Genomic DNA, 23,176 nt, shown 5'->3' on the forward strand with positions numbered 1-23,176 from the left:
GGGCAGAAATTTGACAAACTGACTTGTTGGAAAGGTAGCATCCTATGACGATGCCACGTTGAAAGTCACGGAGCTCTACCATATGGGCCATTTTACTGCCAATGTTTTACTATGGAGATTGCATGGCTGTGTGCTTGGTTTTATACACCTGTCAGCAACGGGTTTGGCTGAAATAGCCGAATCCAGACATTTAAAGGGGTGTCCACATACTTTTGTATATGTAGTCCATCTCTACCTGAAAATCCATTATCTAATTGATTGACTGTTGGCATTCAGCAGTCATAAAAGTATACCTTATTTACTTTGAAGAACTACTGAAATTGGGAATTTGTCAGACAGCATAGGCAGCAGCTCTAAAAAGATTAGATGATTAATTGGAATTAAATAATGAAGTCATCAAATAAAACAAAATGATGTCAAGTTAAAAAATAATCAAAATAGCTGACACCATTCAGTTATTTTTGTGAAACCAGACAAGCCACAATATGTAACTTCTTGGGCGACCCAATCAAATTCACATAGAAAGTTGAGTTCTAGATAGTTTATTCTCATTGAAAGCAAGTCTAGGAGGGGTAGATCAAATCAAATAGGATTTGTCACATGCGCCGAATACCACAGGTGTAGACATTACAGTGAAATGCTTACTTACAAGCCCTTAACCAACAATGCTGTAAGAAGTTTTAAGAAAGTGTTAAGTAACATTTTTTAAATAAAAGTAACAAATAATTATATACAGGGGGTGCCGGTACAGAGTCAATGTGCGGGGGCACTGGTTAGTCGAGGTAATTGAGGTAATATGTACATGTAGGTAGAATTATTAAAGTGTCTATGCATAGTTAATAAACAGATAGTAGTAGCAGCAGCGTAAAAGGGGGGGGGGGGCAATGCAAATAGTCTGGGTAGCCCTTTGATTAGCTGTCTTATGGCTAGGGGATAGAAGCTGTTAAGAAGCCTTTTGGACCTAGACTTGGCGCTCTGGTACCGCTTGCCGTGTGGTAGCAGAGAGCACAGTCTATGACTAGGGTGGCTTCCTCTGACACCGCCTGGTATAGAGGTCCTGGATGGCAGGAAGCTTGGCCCCAGTGATATACTGGGCCGTATGCACTACCCTCTGTAGTGCCTTGCGGTCGGAGGCCGAGCAGTTGCCATACCAGGCAGTGATGCAACCCGTCAGGATGCTCTCGATGGTGCAGCTGTAGAACCTTTTGAGGATCTGAGGATCCATGCCAAGTCTTTTCAGTCTCCTGTTCTAATAGGATTTGTCGTGCCCTCTTCACGACTGTCTTAGTGTGTTTAGACCATGATAGTTTCTTGGTGATGTGGACACCAAGGAACTTGAAGCTCTCAACCTGCTCAACTACATCCCTGTCGATGAGAATGGGGGTTTGCTCGGTCCTCCTTTTCCTGTAGTCCACAATCGTCTCCTTTGTCTTGATCACGTTGAGGGAGAGTTTGTTGTCCTGGCACCAAATGGCCAGGTCTTTGAACTCCTCCCTATAGGTTGTCTCATTGTTGATCAGGCCTTCTACTGTTGTGTCATTGGCAAACTTGATGATGGTGTTGGAGTCGTGCCTGGCCATGCAGTCATGAGTGAACAGGGTGTACAGTAAGGGACTGAGCACGCACCCCTGAGCGACCCTCGTGTTGAGGAGCAGTGTGGCGGATGTTTTGTTACCTACTCTTACCGCCAGGAAGTCCAGGATCCTGTTGCAGAGTGAGGTGTTTAGTCCCAGGGTCCTTAGCTTAGTGATTAGCTTTGAGGGCACTATGGTGTTGAACGCTGAACTGTAGTCAATGAATAGCATTCTCACATAGGTGTTGCTTTTGTCCAGGTGGGAAAGGGCAGTGTTGAGTTAAAGAGAGTGCATCATCTGTGGATCTGTTGGGGTGGTATGCAAATTGGAGTGGGTCTAGGGTTTCTGAGATAATGTTGTTGATGTGAGCCATGGCCAACCTTTCAAAGCACTTCATGGCTACAGACGTGAGTTCTACGGGTCAGTAGTCATTTAGGCAGGTTACCTTAGTGTTCTTGGGTACAGGGACTATGGTGGTCTGCTTGAAACATGTTGGTATTACAGACCCAGTCAGGGACAGGTTTAAAATGTCGGTGAAGACACTTGCCATTTGGTCAGCGCATGCTCAGAGTACACGTCCTGGTAATCCGTCTGGCCCTGTTTAAAGGTCTTACTCACATTGGCTACAGAGAGCGTGATCACACAGTTGTCCGGAACAGCTGATGCTCTCATGCATGTTTCAGTGTTACTTGCCTCGAAGCCAACATAGAAGTAATTTAGCTGATACTGGGCAGCTTGCGGCTATGCTTCCCTTTGTAATAGTTTGGAAGCCCTGCCACATCCAACGAGTGTCGGAACCGATGTAGTACATTTCAATCATAGTCCTGTATTGAAGCTTTGCCTGTTTGATGGTTCGTCAGAGGCCATAGCGGGATTTCTTATAAGCTTCCGGGTTAGAGTCCCGCTCCTTGAAAGCGGCAGCTCTAGCCATTAGCTCAGTGCAGACGTTGCCTGTAATCCATGGATTCTGGTTGGGGTACGTAAGGTCACTGTGGGGACGACGTCATTGATGCACTTATTGATGAAGCCAGTGACTCATGTGGTGTACTCCTCAATGCCATCGGCAGAATCCCGGAACATATTCCAGTCTGTGCTAGCAGAACAGTCCTTTAGCTTAGCATCTGCTTCATCTGACCACTTTCTTATTGACCGAGTCACTGTGGCATGTCAAGAAGCTGTTTAAACAGCATGATCATTACACAGGTGCACCTTGTTTTGGGACAATAAAAGGCCACTCTAAATGTGAAGATTTGTCACACCACTCAATGCCACAGATGTCTCAAGTTTTAACGGGAGGGTCTTGACCTGACTGCAGTTTGGCATTGTAACCAACTTCAGTGGGCAGTCAACAACCTGGTCAACTCTATGCGAAGGGGATGTGTGAGGCAAATGATTGTCACACCAGATACTGACTGGTTTTCTGATCCACACCCATACCTTTTTTTTAAAGGTATCTATGACCAACAGATGCATATCAGTATTCCCAATCGACTGATTTCCTTATATGAACAGTAACTCAGTATAATCTTTGAAATTGTTGCATGTTGCGTTTTATATTTTTGTTCTGTGTACATACTATATATCTTCTGTGAGTCATATCTGTTGCATTTGTTTAAGGAGATTGTGTGAAATGGAGGGGAAACAGGGGTGTTGGTCTGTCCTGTTGTTAGCAGCACGTGGCTCTGCTCTGACTCCTGTGGGTAGCATGGTGCATGGTTTGAACACGCACACATACGAACACATAAAAAATACCTACAGTAGCAATATTTCTCTACCTCTCTCTCTCTCCCTATATATATATATATATATATATATATATATATATATATATATATGTATATATATTATTCTTTTTTTCCCAGTTTGGAAAGTAGGCAGAATTTATTAACTGGCTCAGTTGCTATGCAAATAACCAGGTGTTCAGTCAGCTTCCCTCTCATTTCTCTTTCCCGCTCTCTTCCTCCTCCCCCATCTCTTTGTCCTTTATTTGTCTCTTGCTTACCTTCTCTGTTTCTCTAGAAGTGTCTAGTTCAATTCAATTTTAATTTAACGGCTTTATTGGCATGGGAAACATTTGTTAACACTGCCAAAGCAAGTGAAGTAGATAATAAACAAAAGTGAAATAAACAATAAAAATTAACAGTAAACATTACACTCACAGAAGTTCCAAAAGAATAAAGACATTTCAAATGTCCTATTATGTCTACATACAGTTGTAACGATGTGCAAATAGTTAAATTTCAAAAGGGAAAATAAACATAAATATAGGTTGTATTTACAATGGTGTTTGTTCTTCACTGGTTGCCTTTTTCTTGTGGCAACAGGTCTCAAATCTTGCTGCTATGATGTCACATTGTGGTATTTCACCCAGTAGATATGGGAGTTTATCAAAATTGGGTTTGTTATCGAATTCTTTGTGGATCTGTCTAATCTGAGGGAAATATATGTCTCTAATATTGTCATATATTTGGCAGCTCAGTTTCCACCTCATTTTGTGGGCAGTGTTCACATAGTTCACATGTCTTCTCTTGATAGCCAGGTCTGCCTACGGCGGCCTTTCTCAATAGCAAGTCTCTGTCTCTCTTTCCTTTCTTCCTATTTCTCTCTTAATCTCTACCTCCACCCCCTCTCTCATCCTCCCTTGCGATCTCCCTCCCTCTCTTCCTCTCTACCTGTTCACCTGCCTATGTAGAAGAGAGGCGGGAACAGCCAAGAGGCAACAGGTTGCATAAGAGACGTGTTGATGTGTTTGTATATCAGTTGAACCAGTCAGACTGTCTGCTCTCTGTCTCTCTGGCACCCATCCACATCCTTCAGTTTTACCTCAACCTTACTGAATTGATATGCTTTGAACCCATTAACATCAACCACCAGGGGACTGTCAAGTAAGTTATAGTCAAATACTGTATGGAAAATTATATTTACCATTGACAATTTCTTCTATTCAGCAGTTAAAAAAGAACAGTTTTGAAATGTGTATTTTTTGCTATTGGATTAAATGGTAGTTAAAATGACTAAATGGTGAGCCTGTCATTATCTGATGTATTGGTGACTAAACAATGTTCTCATGGTATTTCACGGAAAACTTCGGTTTTACATGAATGACTCGGGTGAAAGATATGTGAAACCCAATGAATTCACAATCAAAGGTTCTGAACATGAAATAGGACTCACACTGCTGTGACAAAGATGAGTTTGAATCAGCCATCCACTCCATACCGGAATTTGGAAATTGTATGTGTGTATGTGCGTGTGCGTGCGCAGTGTGAGATGTAGTGTGATTGAGTTGAAGAGCTAGTTTATCTGATGTGGTTACTGTCTGCTATGTCTTTAATGTATTACCCGTGACACACACACAAATAGGAGGGTTATGGTGCCAGTTGTAATGAAGTCATATATAGTTGGTTTCTCAAATGACTGCCTCGCCTGCTTCACCAACTACGCTCAGACAGAGTTCAGTGTGTCAAATCAGAGGGCCTGTTGTCTGGACCTCTGGCAGTCTCTATGGGGGTGCCACAGGGTTCAATTCTCGGGCCGACTCTTTTCTCTGTATACATCAATGATGTCGCTCTTGCTGCTGGTGATTCTCTGATCCACCTCTACGCATACGACACCATTCTGTATACTTCTGGCCCTTCTTTGGACACTGTGTTAACTAACCTCCAGATGAGCTTCAATGCCATACAACTCTCCTTCCGTCCATCACTACTCTGGACGGGTCTGACTTAGAATATGTGGACAACTACAAATACATAGGTGTCTGGTTGGACTGGAAACTTTCCTTCCAGACTCACATTAAGCATCTCCAATCCAAAATTAAATCTAGAATCAGCTTTCTGTTTCGCAACAAAGCATCCTTCACTCATGCTGCCAAACATACCCTCGTAAAACTGACTATCCTACCGGTCCTTGACGTCGGCGATGTCATTTACAAAATAGCCTCCAACACTCTACTCAGCAAATTGGATGCAGTCTATCACAGTGCCATCCGTTTTGTCATCAAAGCCCCAATACTACACACCACTACAACCTGTATGCTCTCGTTGGCTGGCTCTCGCTTAATATTCGTCGCCAAACCCACTGGCTCCAGGTCATCTATAAGTCTTTGCTAGGTAAAGCCCCGCCTTATCTCAGCTCACTGGTCACCATAGCAGCACCCACCCGTAGCACGCACTCCAGCAGGAATATTTCACTGGTCACCCCCAAAGCCATTTCCTCGTCTGGAGGCTGGAGACTCATATCCTTCACTAACTTTAAGCATCAGTTGTCAGAGCAGCTTACAGATCATTGCACCTGTACATAGCCTATCTGTAAATAGCCCACCCAACTACATCATCCCCATACTGTTATTTATTTTTTTGCCCCTTTGCACCCCAGTATCTCTAATTACACATGAATCTTCTGCACATCTATCACTCCAGTGTATAATTGCTAAATTGTAATTATTTTGCCACTATGGCCTATTTATTGCCTTACCTCCCTAATCTTACTTCATTTGCACACATTGTATATAGACTTTTCTATTGTGTTATTGGACTGTACATTTGTTTATTCCATGTGTAACTCTGTGTTGTAGTTTTTGTCGCACTTTATCTTGGCCAGGTTGCAGTTGTAAATGAGAACTTTTTCTCAACTGGCCTACCTGGTTAAATAAAGGTGAAATAATACTTTAAAAAAAAAGCATGAATCATGTCATCTTATACCGTTTACCGGATTGACCGGTTCTACCTCAAGAGGCAGGAACTGGTATACACACATGGAACAGTGGCTTCTTGTAAACAAACCTGTCTCTATGCCACAGACAATGGCACTGTGCATGCATGCATGGGTGCGTGCGTGCGTTCGTATGTGTCATGCAGTACCAGTAACCAAAAAAGTGTTAAACAAATCAAAATATATGATATATTTAAGATTCTTCAACGTAGCCACCCTTTGCCTTGTTGCACACTCTTGTCATTCTCTCAACCAGCTTCATGAGGTAGTCATCTGAAATGCATTTCAATTAAGGTCAATTAACTTATAACAAGGCACACCTGTTAATTTAAATGCATTCCAGGTGACTACCTCATGAAGCTGGTTGAGAGAATGCCAAGAGTGTGCAAAGCTGTAATCAAGGCAAAGGGTAGCTATTTGAAGAATCTCAAATATAAAATATATTTTGATTTGTTTAACACTTTTTTTGGTTACTGCATGATTCCATATGTGTTATTTCATAGTTCTGATGTCTTCACTATTATTCTACAATGTAGAAAATGGTAAAATAAAGACAAACCCTTGAATGAGTAGGTGTGTCCAAACGTTTGACTGGTACTGTATATGCAGTGTTTAGGCACGATTTTGTGTGTGCACAGGTTGAACACTCTTGGCAGTGGAATTCTTACCAGAGGTGTGTGTGCATTGTAGCCAATGCAAACGCTAATCAATATTGTTCTAACCACTGTGATTATATGTGTGTTCTCTGTACAGGTCTATGCAGTGGGAGGGTATGACGGTCAGAGTCGTCTGAGCAGTGTGGAGTGCTATGACTCCTTCTCTAACCGCTGGACAGAGGTGGCTCCCATGAAGGAGGCAGTCAGTTCTCCGGCCGTGTCCAGCTGTGCTGGGAAGCTCTTTGTCATCGGGGGAGGGCCCGATGACAACACTTGCTCTGATAAGGTGGGTAGACCCATAGGGTACACCATACACATGGATAACTGGCTAAGATGCACCTTTACCTTTCGTAGATACACCACACGTTAGATAAACATGGATAATAGAAAAGGTTTGATACACACCTACACCATACCTTTCAGATATGAACTTATAAATCCCAGTAATGAATGAATGTTGTTAACTTACCTTTACTGTGCTTATTTGTCATTCAAGAGGAAATTCTTTCCACAGTTCATAACAGTTACACTTATACAGTACATCAACAACCCTCTGTCTCCACCACCACCACCATCACCACCCCTCCCCTTATGCATTCATAACAATAAACAGGGATTGTGATTTTGGAATCAAGTACTTGTGAGATTTGCGCCTACCCTACACCTCGATCCAATAACACTGTCTAATAACCCAGACTGACATTACAACACAAGGGTTGAATAAGGTGGAGGTTTATTCAGATCAAGTACAGTTAGTGAAACCAGAGTCAGATGAGTCAAACCATGTTTTCCATGCTAAAATATGCAATAGGCAATATTTTAATGAGGTTTAATGAGACACCTTTTATAGTTCATCAGTTGTCATTGGAGGTGTTGTGACATCAGCCAGAGAGCAATATCACCACACCTCCCTATAGCTGGAGGGAGGATGGAGGACTAGGGAATGGCCCTATAGCTGGAGGGAGGATGGAGGACTAGGGAATGGCCCTATAGCTGGAGGGAGGATGGAGGACTAGGGAAGGTATATCACCGAACATACCTATAGCTGGAGGGAGGATGGAGGACCAGGGAATGGCTCTATAGCTGGAGGGAGGATGGAGGACTAGGCAAGGGATATCACCACACCCAGCTATAGCTAGATGGAGGACTAGTGAAGGGCCAAGACTACAGTGGTGGTCATAATGGATCAATTCCAATCTTATTGGTCACATACACATGGTTAGCAGAAATGCTTGTTATTCTAGTTCCGACAGTGCAGTAATATCTAACAAGTAATCTAAAAATTCCCCAACAACTAACTAATACCCACAGATTTAAAGGGGTGAATGAGAATATGTACATATAAGTATATGGATGAGCGATGGCCAAGCGGCATAGGCAAGGTGCAATAGATGGTATAAAATACAGTTGAAGTCGGAAGGTTACATACACTTAGGTTGGAGTCATTAAAACTCGTTTTTCAACCACTCCACAAATGTATTGTTAACAAACTATAGTTTTGGCAAGTCGGTTAGGACATCTACTTTATGCATGACACAAGTAATTTTTCCAACAATTGTTTGCAGACAGATTATTTCACTTATAATTCACTGTATCACAATTCCAGTGGGTCAGTGTCACGGCTGTCGTTGGGTAGAGAGGACCAAAATGCAAGCGGGATGTGGATACTCATCTTTTTAATGTAAAGAATGAAGCAAACACGGAAAAACAATAACGACTCACGACAGGCTAACAGGCTATACATACAAAAATAATAGCAGTGCTAGCGCAACAACCCACAAACCCAAGTGAAAAACACACACCTAATATATGACTCCCAATCAGGAACAACGATAACCAGCTGTCCCTGATCGGGAGCCACACAGACCAACATAGAAACATACAACCCAGAACAAACATACACAGATATCTTCTGCCATGTCCTGACCAAATACTACACAACTACACCCTTTGCTGGTCAGGACGTGACAGTCAGAAGTTTACATACACTAAGTTGACTGTGCCTTTAAACAGCTTGGAAAATTCTAGAAAATGTCATGGCTTTAAAAGCTTCTGATAGGCTAATTGACATCAATTGAGTCAATTGGAGGTGTACCTGTGGATTTATTTCAATGCCTACCTTCAAACTCAGTGCCTCTTTGCTTGACATCATGGGAAAATCAAAAGAAATCACCCAAGACCTCAGAAAAAAAATTGTAGATCTCCACAAGTCTGGTTCATCCTTGGGAGCAATTTCCAAACGCCTGATGGTACCACGTTCATCTGTACAAACAATAGTATGCAAGTATAAACACCATGGGACCACTCAGCCGTCATACCGCTCAGGAAGGAGACGCGTTCTGTCTCCTAGAGATTAACGTATTTGGTGCGAAAAGTGCAAATCAATCCCAGAACAACAGCAAAGGACCTTGTGAAGATGCTGGAGGAAACAGGTACAAAAGTATCTATATCCACAGTAAAACGAGTCCTATATCAACATAACCTGAAAGGCCACTCAGCAAGGAAGAAACCACTGCTCCAAAACCGCCATAAAAAAACCCAGACTACGGTTTGCCACTGCACATGGGGACAAAGATCGTACTTTTTGGAGAAATGTCCTCTGTTCTGATGAAACAAAAATAGAACTGTTTGGCCATAATGACCATCGTTATGTTTGGAGGAAAAAGGGGTCGGCTTGCCAGCCGAAGAACACCATCCCAACCGTGAAGCACGGGGGTGGCAGCATCATGTTGTGAGGGTGCTTTGCTGCAGGAGGGACTAGTGCACTTCACAAAATAGATGGAATCATGAGGAAGGAAAATGGCAAATTATGTGGATATATTGAATCAACATCTCAAGACATCAGTCAGGATGTTAAAGCTTGGTTGCAAATGGGTCTTCCAAATGGACAATGACCCCAAGCATGCTTCCAAAGTTGTGGCAAAATGGATTAAGGACAACAAAGTCAAGTATTGGAATGGCCATCAGAAAGCCCTGACCTCAATCCTATAGAAAATTTGTGAGCAGAACTGAAAAAGCGTGTGCGAGCAAGGAGGTCTACAAACCTGACTCAGTTACACCACCTCTGTCAGGAGGAATGGGCCAAAATTCACCCAACGTATTGTGGGAAGCTTGTGGAAGGCTACCCGAAATGTTTGACCCAAGTGTAACGCGTGTCGTGTGTGGAGGACCAAGACGCAACAGGGAAGTGTATACTCATCTTTTTTAATATTGAAGAAGGAGAAACAAATATACAATTAACGGACACGACACTAACAGTTCTGTCAGGTGATAAGCACAAAACAGAATACAACTACCCACAATCCACAATACAAACAAACCCCTAATTATAGGACCTTCAATCAGAAGCAACGAGGAGCCGCTGCTTCCAATTGAAGGTCAAGAACAAAACTGCACATAGAAACAGAATAAACATAGAAAATGCCCTAACATAGAACATATACCAAAACTCTAGACCACTGTAATCAAACACCCCTTGTCTATACACATAGACTAACAATCCCCGAAACATATAAACAAAATACCCCCTGCCACGTCCTGACCATACTAAACACTAACAAATAACACCTTTACAGGTCAGAACGTGACACCAAGTTAAACAATTTAAAGGCAATGCTACCAAATACTAATTGAGTGTATGTAAACTTCTGACCCACTGGGAATGTGATGAAAGAAATAAAAGCTAAAATAAATCATTCTGTCTACTATTATTCTGACATTTCACATTCTTAATATAAAGTGGTGATCGTAAGTGACATAAGACAGGGAATTTTTACTAGGATTAAATGTCAGGAATTGTGAAAAACTGAGTTTAAATGTATTTGGCTAAGGTGTATGTCCGACTTCAACTGTACATGTGATATGAGTAATGTAAGATATGTAAACATTGTTAAAGTGGCATTATTTAAATTGGCATTGTTTAAAGTGACTAGTGATCCATTTATTAAAGTGGCCAGTGATTGGGTCTCAATGTTGGCAGCAGCCTCTCTGAGTTAGTGATTGCTGTTTAGCAGTCTGGTGGCCTTGAAATAGAAGCTGTTTTTCAATCTCTCGGTCCCAGCTTTGATGCACCTGTACTGACCTCGCCTTCTGGATGGTAGCGGGGTGAACAGGCCGCGGCTCAGATGGTTGTTGTCCTTGATGATCTTTTTGGCCTTCCTGTGACATTGGGTGCTGTAGGTGTCATGGAGGGCAGGTAATTTGCCCCCGGTAATGCGTTGTGCAGACCGCACCACCCTCTGGAGAGCCTTGCAGTTGAGGGTGGTGCAGTTGCCGTACCAGGCTGTGATTCTGCCCGACAGGATGCTCTCGATTGTGCATCTGTAAAAGTTTGTCAGGGTTTTGGGTGACAAGTCAAATTTCTTCAGCCTCTTGAGGTTGAAGAGGCACTGTTGCGCCTTCTTCACCACACTGTCTGTGTCAGTGGACAATTTCAATTTGTCTGTGTTGTGTACGCCCAGGAACTTAAAACTTTCCACCTGCTGTCCCTTCCATGTGGATAGTGGGGTGCTCCCTCTGCTGTTTCCTGAAGTCCACAATCATCTCCTTTGTTTTGTTGATGTTGAGTGAGCACGGAATACAGGGAAGTTAGATTAAACAATATTAGTGATATTATGTCTTGAATATTCCCCATTTTAGCCTATACTGTTAGAAATGTGTGGGGCGTTATTTAAAGGAGAAGCTTTATGTTTGAGGACACACAAAGACTGAAAGTATTGGTGGCAGGCATCTGCCAGAGGATAAAGACATGAGTGAAATTAGAGCCTTAGAAGTTAGTCAATACAGAATAGTATGGTTTGAGAGACTGTTAGATTAGACAGTAGTCTTGAACATACGCTTTTACTGTATATCATATTTACAGAGAGCAGACAGGGCTTTCCACAGACATGCAGGATTCTGTGTTTATCTATTGTAAGGAACACCCCCTATGCAGACTGCATACAGCCTTTGTTGGTTAGGTGGCTGGAGCCCGGATGTAAACCGAACTCAAAATCTAGGACAATCATATCTCCTGGAATTAGAATGGCAGTAGGGTTTCTCTATTCTCTTCTTTGAACCACTGGTGGTGTCTGATACATGCACACAGACACAGACAACAAAGGCTGCAGTGTCTCTGTCTCTGAGTCTGTCTGAGTCTCAGGTAGCACAGGGATCACACTTGGGCTGGGTTCGAATTGTTGAATAGCTTTATATCTCATTATCCTGTGTATTCCCAGCAAACATGTCCACATTGGCACGATGTTGGCCCGAGGCAGGCTAAAATGTTGGCCCATGTAGGCTGCCAATATTGGGCCAATGTGCCTTTGTTCATCGACTCCACGTTGGCCCCCAAAGCATTGAGTGTAGCCCAGTGTGGCCTAGTGTTGGCAGGCCATATTAGGTGAAGACAGCCCTCACTTTGCCTGAACAAAGCTTTTCCCAGCAAACATACCCACATTGGCCCAATGCGGACTAAAATATTGGCCCTATGTAGGTGTCCCACATTGGCCCAATGCGGACTAAAATATTGGCCCCATGTAGGCGTCCCACATTGGCCCAATGCGGACTAAAATATTGGCCCCATGTAGGCGTCCCACATTGGGCCGATGCTCTTTTTCTATTTAATATGAATGTATTTATTTATATAATTTATTCATTACAATTTAGTTCAATGCATAAATTGTATAGTTTTCAAGCCTTGAAGTTATATAAGGAACATGATACATTGTATCAGAAATACAACCAAGTTGTTACTATCCTACATATATTTTTACAAGAGTGTAGTTGGGTAATATTTATCATATACAGTGCATTCGGAAAGTATTCAGACTCCTTCACTTAAAAACATCCCCACAGCATAATCCTGCCACCCCCGTGCTTCACCGTAGGGATGGTGCCAGGTTTCCTCCAGACGTGATGCTTGGCATTCAGGCCAAAGAGTTCAATCCTGGTTTTATCAGACCAGAGAATCTTGTTTCTCATGGTCTGAGAGTCCTTTTAGTGCCTTTTGGCAAACTCCAAGCGGGCTGTCATGTGCCTTTTACTGAGTAGTGGCTTCCATCTGGCCACTCTACCCTGAAGGCATTTGGTGGAGTGCTGCAGAGGTGGTTGTCCTTCTGGAAGCTTCTCCCATCTCCACAGAGAAACTGGAGCTCTGTCAGAGTGACCATTGGGATCTTGGTCACCTCGCTGACCAAGGCCCTTCCCCCCTGATTGCTCAGTTTGGCAGGGCGACCAGCTCTAGGAAGGGTCTTGGTGGTTCCACACTTCTTCCATTTAAGAATGATGGAGGTTACTGTGTTCTTGGGGACCTTCAATGCTGCAGAATTTTTTGGTACCCTTCCCCAGATCTGTGCCTCGACACTATCCTCTATAGACAATTCCTTCAACCTCATGGCTTGGTTTTTGCTCTGACATGCACTGTCAACTGTGGGACCTTATATAGACTGGTGTGTGTCTTTCCAAATCATGTCCAATCAATGGAATTTACCACAAGTGGACTCCAATCAAGTTGTAGAAACATCTCGAAATTGAGCTCAGGTGCATCAACTTTGGGTTGTTGACCGTTCTTGATATACATGAAAAGGGGAAAGGAGAGCTGCAGACTAGGAGCTCAGATGCAATAATTTAATAACCAACGTTTGGACAGACAAGCTGTCTTCATCAGGGTATAATGACCATTCTTGATACAGACGGGAAACAGTTGAGCGTTAAAAACCCAGCAGCGACACACTCAAAGCGGTGCGCATGGCACCTATTACCATACCCCGTTCAAAGGCACTTAAATCTTTTGTCTTGCCCATTAACCCTCTGAATGGCACACATACACAATCCATGTCTCAATTCTCTCAAGGCTTAAAAATCCTTCTTTAACCTGTCTCCTCTCCTTCATCTACACTGATTGAAGTAGATAAACAGGTGATATCAATAAGGGATCACCTGGTCAGTCTAAGTCATGGAAAGAGCAGGTGTATACTCTGTGTATAAATCTGTTTCTTAGTGTTTCACCAAGATGCACATACAGTAGACAAGAAAGGTTGTACTGCATAAGGTTTTCATGCATTATGTTCTGAGTCCAATTATCCTTTCAAAGCTATGTTTCATACCACACTTTTTCAAACCAAAAAGAATCAATCAATCACTAATCACTCAATCCACGTCATCTCTCTAGGTCCAGTGCTATGATCCAGAGGCAGACACCTGGGCGCTAAGGGCAAGCATCCCCATCGCTAAGCGCTGCATCACGGCGGTCTCCCTGAACAACCTGATCTACGTGTCAGGTGGTCTAACCAAGTCTATCTTCTGCTACGACCCTGCAGAGGACTACTGGATGCACGTGGTGCACACCTTCAGCAAACAGGTAAGGATGTCATTTATTGCACAGAGACACTGGAGATTCTGTTTCATTTCAACTTCAGAGCTGCTATGAGGTTTGCACATAACAATGATCTATGAAAACAAATACAATGTTGACCTTACATCATAACTGGAGATTTTTGATTTCACAAAAAGAAGTTGTTTTTGTTTTGTCAAGCCCCTGATAAGTCAACCGTGGTGAGGCATATTTCCCTGACTCTCTCTCGCTCTCGTTCTCTCTGTCTCTTGCTCTCTCCTTTCCCTCTCGCTCACTCTCTCTCCTTTCCCTCTCGCTCTCTCCCTCGTTCTCTCACTCTCCTTTCCCAATCTCTCTCTCTCTCTCTCTCTCTCTGTCTCTCTCCAGGAGAGCTGTGGAATGTCGGTGTGTAATGGGAAGATCTTCATCCTGGGTGGGCGGGGTGAGAACGGCGAGGCCTCTGACACCATTCTGTGTTACGACCCGGCAACGGGCATCATCACCGGCGTGGCGGCCATGCCTCGCCCCATCTCCTACCACGGCTGTGTCACCATCCATCGTTACAACGAGAAGTTCCACCACCGGCCCTGACCACACAAACATACAAACTCACAGGCTTGTACATAAACATGCTTTAAAAGACATTCACTCACACAAAAGTATTCTTAAGACACGCGCTCTCTAAAAAGGGTGCAAATAGACATGCACACACTCTCAACACTTTTTTTCGTCTCAAGAAGCAACTCATTTAGAAATTCAGACCACAGCCCCAGTTTCAGTTTCACTTGTTTCCTTATTGTCCCGTGAAGCAACACTCTGTTGCTGGTATTGTGGTATTCCTGCTATGCTACTCCAGATCCATCTATGCCTGCCAGTTGACTTTGTTAAGGTGGTTGTTCAATGGAAAACCAAACCACAGACTGGCTGGTATGCCTCCAGACACCACTATGTCTGCGTTTAGATAGAGCCTTCATGGAGCCAGTGGCAGGATCAGATCAGAGCAGGCAGACATGCGCTAGGGTTGTGGTGGTCATGAAATTTTGTCAGCTTTTGATTTTCAAGCAAATAACTGCCGGTGTAACGGTAATTAACCGGTAATTAACATAAACACCTTTCACATCTCCTGGCTTCCACTCATAGCCTACAAGCCACATATACAAAAGTGACCGCATATACATTTTCATTTAATCCATTTAATATGGCCTACCCCATCACAATAAATCCATAATTTATTTTAGACTGGTCTAAAGAAACACGATATGAAGAAAATGTAGTCTGTATTTCAGAAGAACAGAAAAGCATACTCTGAGTTGTCCTTATGTTAGGTCCTGATCTGACTATGCCATATGGCTGTGGGTTACACTAGTTCATTTAGCTGACAAGATTTGCTTATTTTAGAGTATGAAGAATACAATAGCTATATAAATTAGAAAGAATATTTTCTCCAAAAAATTTCCGAGGGAGTGCACTTAACAAAGAAACAGGTCCTCCTATACTGCTTAATTTAGAATTATATATGCAACTTTAGTTGTGATTCTAATGTTTGGCTATATGTTTTGATCTTTAATACGTTCTAAGGCTGCATGATGCGACTCTAATGATTATTTTTTTAAAGTCGCATGAAAGTCATTAGTTCTGCTTTGTTTCTTGAGCAGGCTGCACACACTTCATCATTTTCTCATTCACAATTTGACAAGCACTTGATAATATTCTCACCAGGCCTCGAATTTCCTGCTGCATCCCCCTGGTGTGGCCGTAATGTCCCCTGAAAAAATCCATGCCTTGCGGCCATTGTGCCCTTGGGCTGAATATAATATAATAATTATAATTCCCTTCTCCCGCCTTCCAATTGGCATGCTCCAAAGCACCTCTCACTCACATGGTTCTGTCAAATATCTCAATTCTTATTAGCCAATGCCCGTCACGTGATCGGGTCTTTCTCACTGGCATCTCAGCTCCGAAGTAGGCTGCAAGTGAAGACAGACAGATCAGGGACGCAACTGCGCGCATCTTTATCGAATTCCGATGCGCATATTGTCAATGTTAGAAGAATTGTCCACATTTTCTTTTCGTCAGCCAACAAGATGTGTAGGCCTAACAAACAGCAAAAGCACTACCCTATTTCAATCTACTATCCCCCATAGTACAAACGTTTACATATTCAATGGTCAACTTGTCCTTCTGTGCCAGAAATAAATATTCCAAACATACTCTGGGACAGTTGTGGGATGCGATAGATCCAAAATTAATATAACCATTCCCATCAAAAAAATGTCAAAGCAATGAGGCTGATGCAACAGATCAGAATGTTTAGCTTAAAATCTAGATAAACAATAAGGCTATTTCTTCACATTATAAGCACAGCAATGCGCACACGACAGTAGGCTATAAGTACGAATGTTCCGACATGCAATCAATTAGCGGGAAACCACCATTCTCAAAAGTGACCGCAAATGTGATTATGCATGTAATGCTTTATTATCTTCCCCAAACTTGGAACTCACAAGCCGCCTATGTATGCCAGTTAGTCTCTACACCGGTTGTAAAGGGGATTAATGTGCTTAATTCTAACAAGTTATTTGACCACTTGAGTTGTAATACTAACCTTATCAAAACATATAGGCCTATGGGCTAGGCTACATTAGGTGTGCGACTATGATTTGAAAAAGTCACAAAAAAAAGGCATGCACTGTTTCTTGTCTTACTGGGCACACTGAGCATCATTCACAAGTGATAATGCATCATTCACAAGTGATAATATTGTTATCAGACTATTCTTAATTTTATCTTGTCTTTACTGTACATATACTAAATAATATATGTGTGAAATTAGTTTTGATTTTGAATTAACCATTATCATGCACTTGTCTCAGAACAGGGGCAGGGGAAAAAATGTGTCATCTATGCACTTAAATAGCGAATGGAGGACTCTTTTCCTGTGGTTAATTTTCATGCCAGCCAGGTAGGCTATTCACCTGTTGTAAAGAAAGCAATGTGCTTAATATTAGGAAAGTTGAGAAATAAATATATTAAGCCTAGTCTATAGAAAGCTGATGGGAGCCTCCTCTTTTTAGTAGAGACCATCACTCTGTTTTCTCACGCAATTGCATAGCCTATAGAAATGTTGCGCAATATGAGCTCATGGGCTCTCATGAAGTGTTTGATTTGATTTTCCGATTACATTTGCATTGATGTCAGAGTGATTAGAGGGACGATAGAGTGCTGAGTACCAGGCAGTTAGCAAGTTTGGTAGGCTACTAATGACCATCAGTAGCATCAGAGGGCAGATTTGGAGAAGCCTAATTACCATGACTAAACAGTCACGTGGAATTTGACTGCGGTCATGACTTGTGAACGGCGGTACAGCAGTAATACGGTCACTGTAACAGCCCTAGACATGCCTAGCATCAGTGTGTAGGCCACATGCATTCTTGTGCCAGTCGCAGCTCCTCATCTCCTTTTCCTAAGAACCAGAGATAGTCTCTATCTGTCCATAAAGAGCACAATCTTTGATGGACAGATAGGGAGTCGTGATAGTGGATGAAACAAAGTGTTGCTTTTAGAGATTATCTCCATAATCTTCAGGTGTTCAGGTGCACAAGTACTGACAGATAGTGAATTGTGATAGTGAACAGGAAAGCTTTGATTCGGACTTCATAGGAATCGGGCACTGATTGACAAGGAGTTGTACAGTAATTCTTAGAACCCAGTTTTAAAAGGCAATATGCATTCCAACAATCTTAAAATTGCCTCCTCTTTCTTCGTAACCACTTGATAGCATCATGGAAATTGGAACAGTATCATGGATGTATCAAGCACCTGGAAGCCAGAGGGTAGGAATGTGGTTCCATGACTTCAATTTTATATGTCGTTAAGCAGTGATTGTGTGGTATAAAACAAAACAAGCTGGTCTATGCTTATCCAAAAACAGAGGCCATGTCCAAATAGAACAAAATGTCTTCTTTTCATTGTCTTCTTTTGTCTCATTGCCACTAATTTCAAATTACATTCATTTTAGGAAGCTACCTCCTGCTGTGGTCTGAACTCTGATTCTGCTTACTCCTATTTCCTTTTCCTGTTAGAGGTTCCCTTACTTACTCTTTCCATATCATCTCTTTCCTCTTCTCATATCCTACCTCTTATCACTGACACTGTCATCATAATTCCCTTTAATCTTTGGTATACACACACACACACACACACACACACACACAGATTTTTTTGTTGTTGTTCAATTTATTAAATTATATTTGTATTTTTTACCGTTGGATATTTGTACTGATGTTATACCTTGTGCTTGGTGGTGTGCTTGTTGCTACATAGAGTTTAGATAGTTGATTTGGATGTGTGGGTGATTTAGTCAATATCAGCAGGGCCGTTTTCTAGCATTTTGGGGGCCCAAAGCGAGATTTGGTTTGCAGAGAGAAAATGTTGCATTATTAAAGCTAATTTCATGCAGTTCTACACATTTTGCCATGGGATGGAGAGAATTCTTTATTTCATTTTTGGGTTGGGGACCCAATAGCGGCCGCTTATGTCGCTTGTGCCTAGAAACGGCACTCGATATCAGTTGCCTTAGTAGATGAAATCTCAAAGACTGTTATAAGTGAGTGGTATATTGGGTGATTTTACTATATGTAAACCAGTTGTAGCTTTATATCATAATAATCTGTTTACTATTGTGCTGCTTACCCAGTGGCCTTGCCTCATATATGCAAATTCTATAGAACTCTATGCCATACATAGACAATGGCACCTCTCACCTGTATACTCATACAATGTATAGCTCATTGTAGCTCGGGGTAACCATAGAAACCTCCAGGTGTGTGTGTTCCGTTAGCTCTACCGAGCTGACACCTGTGTATTAACTCACAGGATGTGATTGATTGGCAGGTGTGATGGTGGACATTTTAAGTCTTGATTCTGGTCAGTAAAAGTCGCCTTTTACTTTTGGTGTCGTTCGAATAAGAGATTAATTGCTGTGAATTGATGTATTGCTGTTATATGGTGACGTTGAGGCCTTCTCTTTACCACATTTTTATTTAAATGTTCTGTCATCCTTGTTTGCATATGGTTTGTGTCTTTTTGGTGTTTTATTTTGTATCCGAGAGCCCCAATTGTGCGCTTTTACTATTATATCACAATGTAAATAGGATTTTTTATTTCCTTTTATTACTGTATCAGTAAATGCTATTTGCTTTCATGTGGCGTATGTGAGTGGAGTGAATGGAGCCTGTCAGCTCCTCATACTGGTCTGCCTGCTATTGCTGTGATCCCCCACAAATAGCACAACTATAATATGTGAGATCAAGATCAACACAGGGAGAGAAAAAGAGGGGGGTAGAGGAACATGCACACCGTTATTGGGTAAAGGATAAGGAACGGTTTTGTTACTCAATTATGTTTTTACTAAATAAATCAAAGTTAAAGAAAATGTGAGGCATGTTAGCTTAATCTGCATTCCAGTGTTTTGTGTCATAGTTGAGCGAGAGAGACTTGTTGTTTCTTGTTGTTTCTTATTGAATGCTGGGATTGTGTGTGTTGTTGATGTGTGATGCTTGTTTTTGACAGTCTTCCACAGGTAAGTCGTCTGCTCTTTTTTGGATGACTCTCAAGGGGAGAAGTGATTGATGGATGTAAATGCAGAGTTAGGCATTTGGCTCAGATCAAATCCCTGAGGTAAATGTTTTGAACCTGCTTTTATGGGAACCCTGGATTTGAACTATGGATTTGATGAATTTGTATAGCCTACAGTACTTGTGTACAAGATGAGGGCTAGTTCCACCTAGAGAATGCAATCCTTTGTGCCTGGAATAAGACAATATTGGATTAAAATCTGTCATTCTGATATTAAGGAAACAGAACATTAAAGTATGTATGATGTGATGTTCTAATCTCTCTTTCACCTTGGTTCTTCTGTTTCTTCTGAAAATTAGCGTGGACTGTCTGAGCTATAGTATGTCGGAATGAAATTGCTGACTTGTGTAAATGAAGCATCAATAAAGTTATTCTCTATACTGAACATGGTGTGCAGTTCTTATATGACATATTGCAATACAATATAAAATACCATAGTTTAAAACATCAGTGGCAGCGATACTATGGTATAGTGCAAATGTAGTAGATAAAACAAGCCATACATGTTGGAAGTGTGAAACTATGCTGTCTTATAAACACAGTGATCAGAATAATGTAAAGATATTTACATGCCTGACTACCTGTCTACCACCCCCACTTACCTACAGACTGGAGCAGAGGAATTACACTAGTATTAAAGGAATTACACTAGTATTAAACACTAATCAGGCTACTACAGTGGTGTTTACCTGTCAATCATCTAAGGGAAGTTGCCTAGGGGAGAAGTTATACAGAAATGCCTTATCACATTTCAATCAAATTATGACATCAAAACACAGTGCATTTGGAAAGTATTCAGACCGTTTGACTTTTTACACATTGTGTTACGTTACTGCTATAATGTTTCAGGTAAGACCCAGATGCAGATAACGTCTAACTAACAACAGTTTATTAATCCAACAGGGGCAGGCAAAAGACGGGTAGGTCAAGGGGCAGCCAATTGGGCAGAAGGTATGCCGACCTCTTCTTCGTGCTCAGGGAAGAGGGGGGCTGATACCCCAGGAAACACTCAAATGGTGAAAGGCCCATGGCAGAGCAGGGAAGGGTGTTGCGGACGTATTCCACCGACACAAGCTGCTGGCTCCAGTTGCTGGGGTTGGAAGAGACCAGGCAGCGCAGAGTAGTCTCGAGGTCTTGGTTGGCTCGCTCCGACAGCCAATTGGCCTGGGGGTGGAACCCAGAGGAGAGGCTGCCCGATGACCCAATGAGGGTGCAGAACGTCTTCCAGAACTGAGATGAGAACTGAGGACCCCGGTCGGAGACCATGTCCACGGGCAGTCCATGGATCCGGAAGACGTGCTGCACCATGAGCTGGGCTGTCTCCTTGGCCGTGGGTAGTTTGGGGAGAGAAATGAAGTGGGCGGCTTTGGAAAACACGTCGACCACAGTCAGGATGGAAGTGTTGCCCTCAGACGGGGGGAGACCCATGACAAAATCCAGGGATATGTGGGACCAGGGACTGTGAGGGACAGGCAGTGGTTGTAGAAGACCAGCCAGAGCTTGCCGAGGAGTCTTGTTCTGAGCACAGACCGTGCAGGCAGGCGACGAACGCGGCGACATCCGGAACCATAGTAGGCCACCAAAAGCGTTGTTGCACGAAGGCCAGGGTCCGACGGGAGCAGGGTGGCAGGCAAGCCTAGAGGAATGGGCCCACTCCAGGACCGTGGAGTGGACAGTGTCAGGCACAAACATCCGGTTATCTGGGCCCCCCCAGGGTTCGGTTGGGACCGCTGCGCTTCCCGGACCTGTTTCCCTATACCCCAGCAGAGTGCCGTCACCAGGCACGAGGTGGGATGGGAGGTCTCGAGCTCCGGGGTGGTAACCGTGGGGCTATAGCGGTGAGACAGGGCAAACGGCTTGACGTTCTTGGACCCAGGCCCTTAAGAGAGGGAAAAGTTGACCTGGGTAAACAACAAGGCCTATCTCGCTTGCCTCGAGTTGAGGCACTTGGCGGTGCGGAGATACTCCAGGTTTTTGTGGTCAGTCCACACAATGAATGGATGGTCCGCACCTTCCAGCCAGTGCCTTCATTCCTCCAACGCCATCTTCAACGCGTGAAGCTCTCGATTCCCCACATCGTAGTTCCTCTCCGTGGCATTGAGGCGGTGGGAGAAGGCGCAGGGATGCAGCTTAAGGTCCAGGGCAGAACGTTGGGACAGGACAGCCCCCACTCTGACATCCGAAGCATCGGCCTCCACCACTAACTGACGGGAAGGGTCAGGATGAACTAAGATAGGAGCAGTGGTGTTTGAGGTCCCGGAACGCCCAGTCAGTGGCAGAGCACCACGTGAACGTAACCTTGGTAGAGGTGAGTGCAGACAGGGGGGAAGCCAGGGTAAAGGCAGAAACCCCGGATAAAGGCAGAAAATGTCAAAACCGTGAAAACAGGAACAATCCAGAGATGGGAACAGAGGGAAAAACGATGGTAGGCTTGACGAAACAAAATGAACTGGCAACAGACAAACAGAGAACACAGGTATAAATACACAGGGGATAATGGGGAAGATGGGCGACACCTGGAGGGGGGTGGAGGAAATCACAAAGACAGGTGAAACAGATGAGGATGTGACAACGGCCTTATTCTAAAATTGAATAAATAATTGTTTTTCCTCATCAATCTACACACATTACCCCATAATGACAGAGCTAAAACAGGTTTTTAGAAATCTTTGCAAATGTATTACAATAAAAACAGAAATATGTTATTTATGTAAGTATTCAGACCTTTTCCTATGATATTCGAAATTGAGCTCAGCTGCATCCTGTTTCCATTGATCATCTTTACAACTTGACTGGAGACCACCTGTGGTAAAGTCAGTTGATTGAAAAATAAAAAGAGAGCATCACACTCTAGGAGCTCAGATGCAATAATTGAATAACTTAAAACCAACGTTTCGACAGACAAGCTGTCTTCATCAGAGTATAGACATCGTGTCTGTAGGAAACGTTGGTTATAGATTATTAAATTATTGTGTCTGAACTCCTAGAGTGTGCGTCTCTCCTTTTCTTTTTCAAGTGTTCTACTCCGCTAGCCAGCACCTCACCTAAACAGGTGTGTGTTTCTTTCACCTCCAAATTCAATTGATTGGACATGATTTGGAAAGGCACACACCTGTCTCTATAAGTTGACAGTGCATGTCAGAGCAAAAACCAAGCCATGAGGTCAAAGGAATTGTCTGTAGAGCTCCGAGACAGGATTCTGTTGATGCACAGATCTGGGGAGGGCCTTGGTCAGGGTAGTGGCCAAGAACCTGATGGTCACTCTGACAGAGCTCCAGAGTTCC

At 42.9% G+C, this 23,176-nt stretch overlaps 1 protein-coding gene across 1 annotated transcript in view; it reads left to right on the forward strand.

The window, feature by feature from the left end:
* Positions 1 to 20,277, forward strand: part of LOC106600588 (kelch-like protein 24) — a 59,097-nt gene extending 38,820 nt beyond the window's left edge. Inside the window, exons 6-8 of the mRNA XM_014192066.2 lie at positions 7,041 to 7,229; positions 14,094 to 14,282; positions 14,643 to 20,277. Coding sequence (XP_014047541.1) covers positions 7,041 to 7,229; positions 14,094 to 14,282; positions 14,643 to 14,846 — 582 coding nt within the window. The 3' untranslated portion in view covers positions 14,847 to 20,277. The remainder of the gene's footprint in view (positions 1 to 7,040; positions 7,230 to 14,093; positions 14,283 to 14,642) is intronic.
* The last annotated feature ends 2,899 nt before the right edge of the window (positions 20,278 to 23,176 follow it).

Source organism: Salmo salar, chromosome ssa03 (assembly GCF_905237065.1).
Source record: "Salmo salar chromosome ssa03, Ssal_v3.1, whole genome shotgun sequence".
NCBI classification, from domain to species: Eukaryota; Metazoa; Chordata; class Actinopteri; order Salmoniformes; family Salmonidae; genus Salmo; species Salmo salar.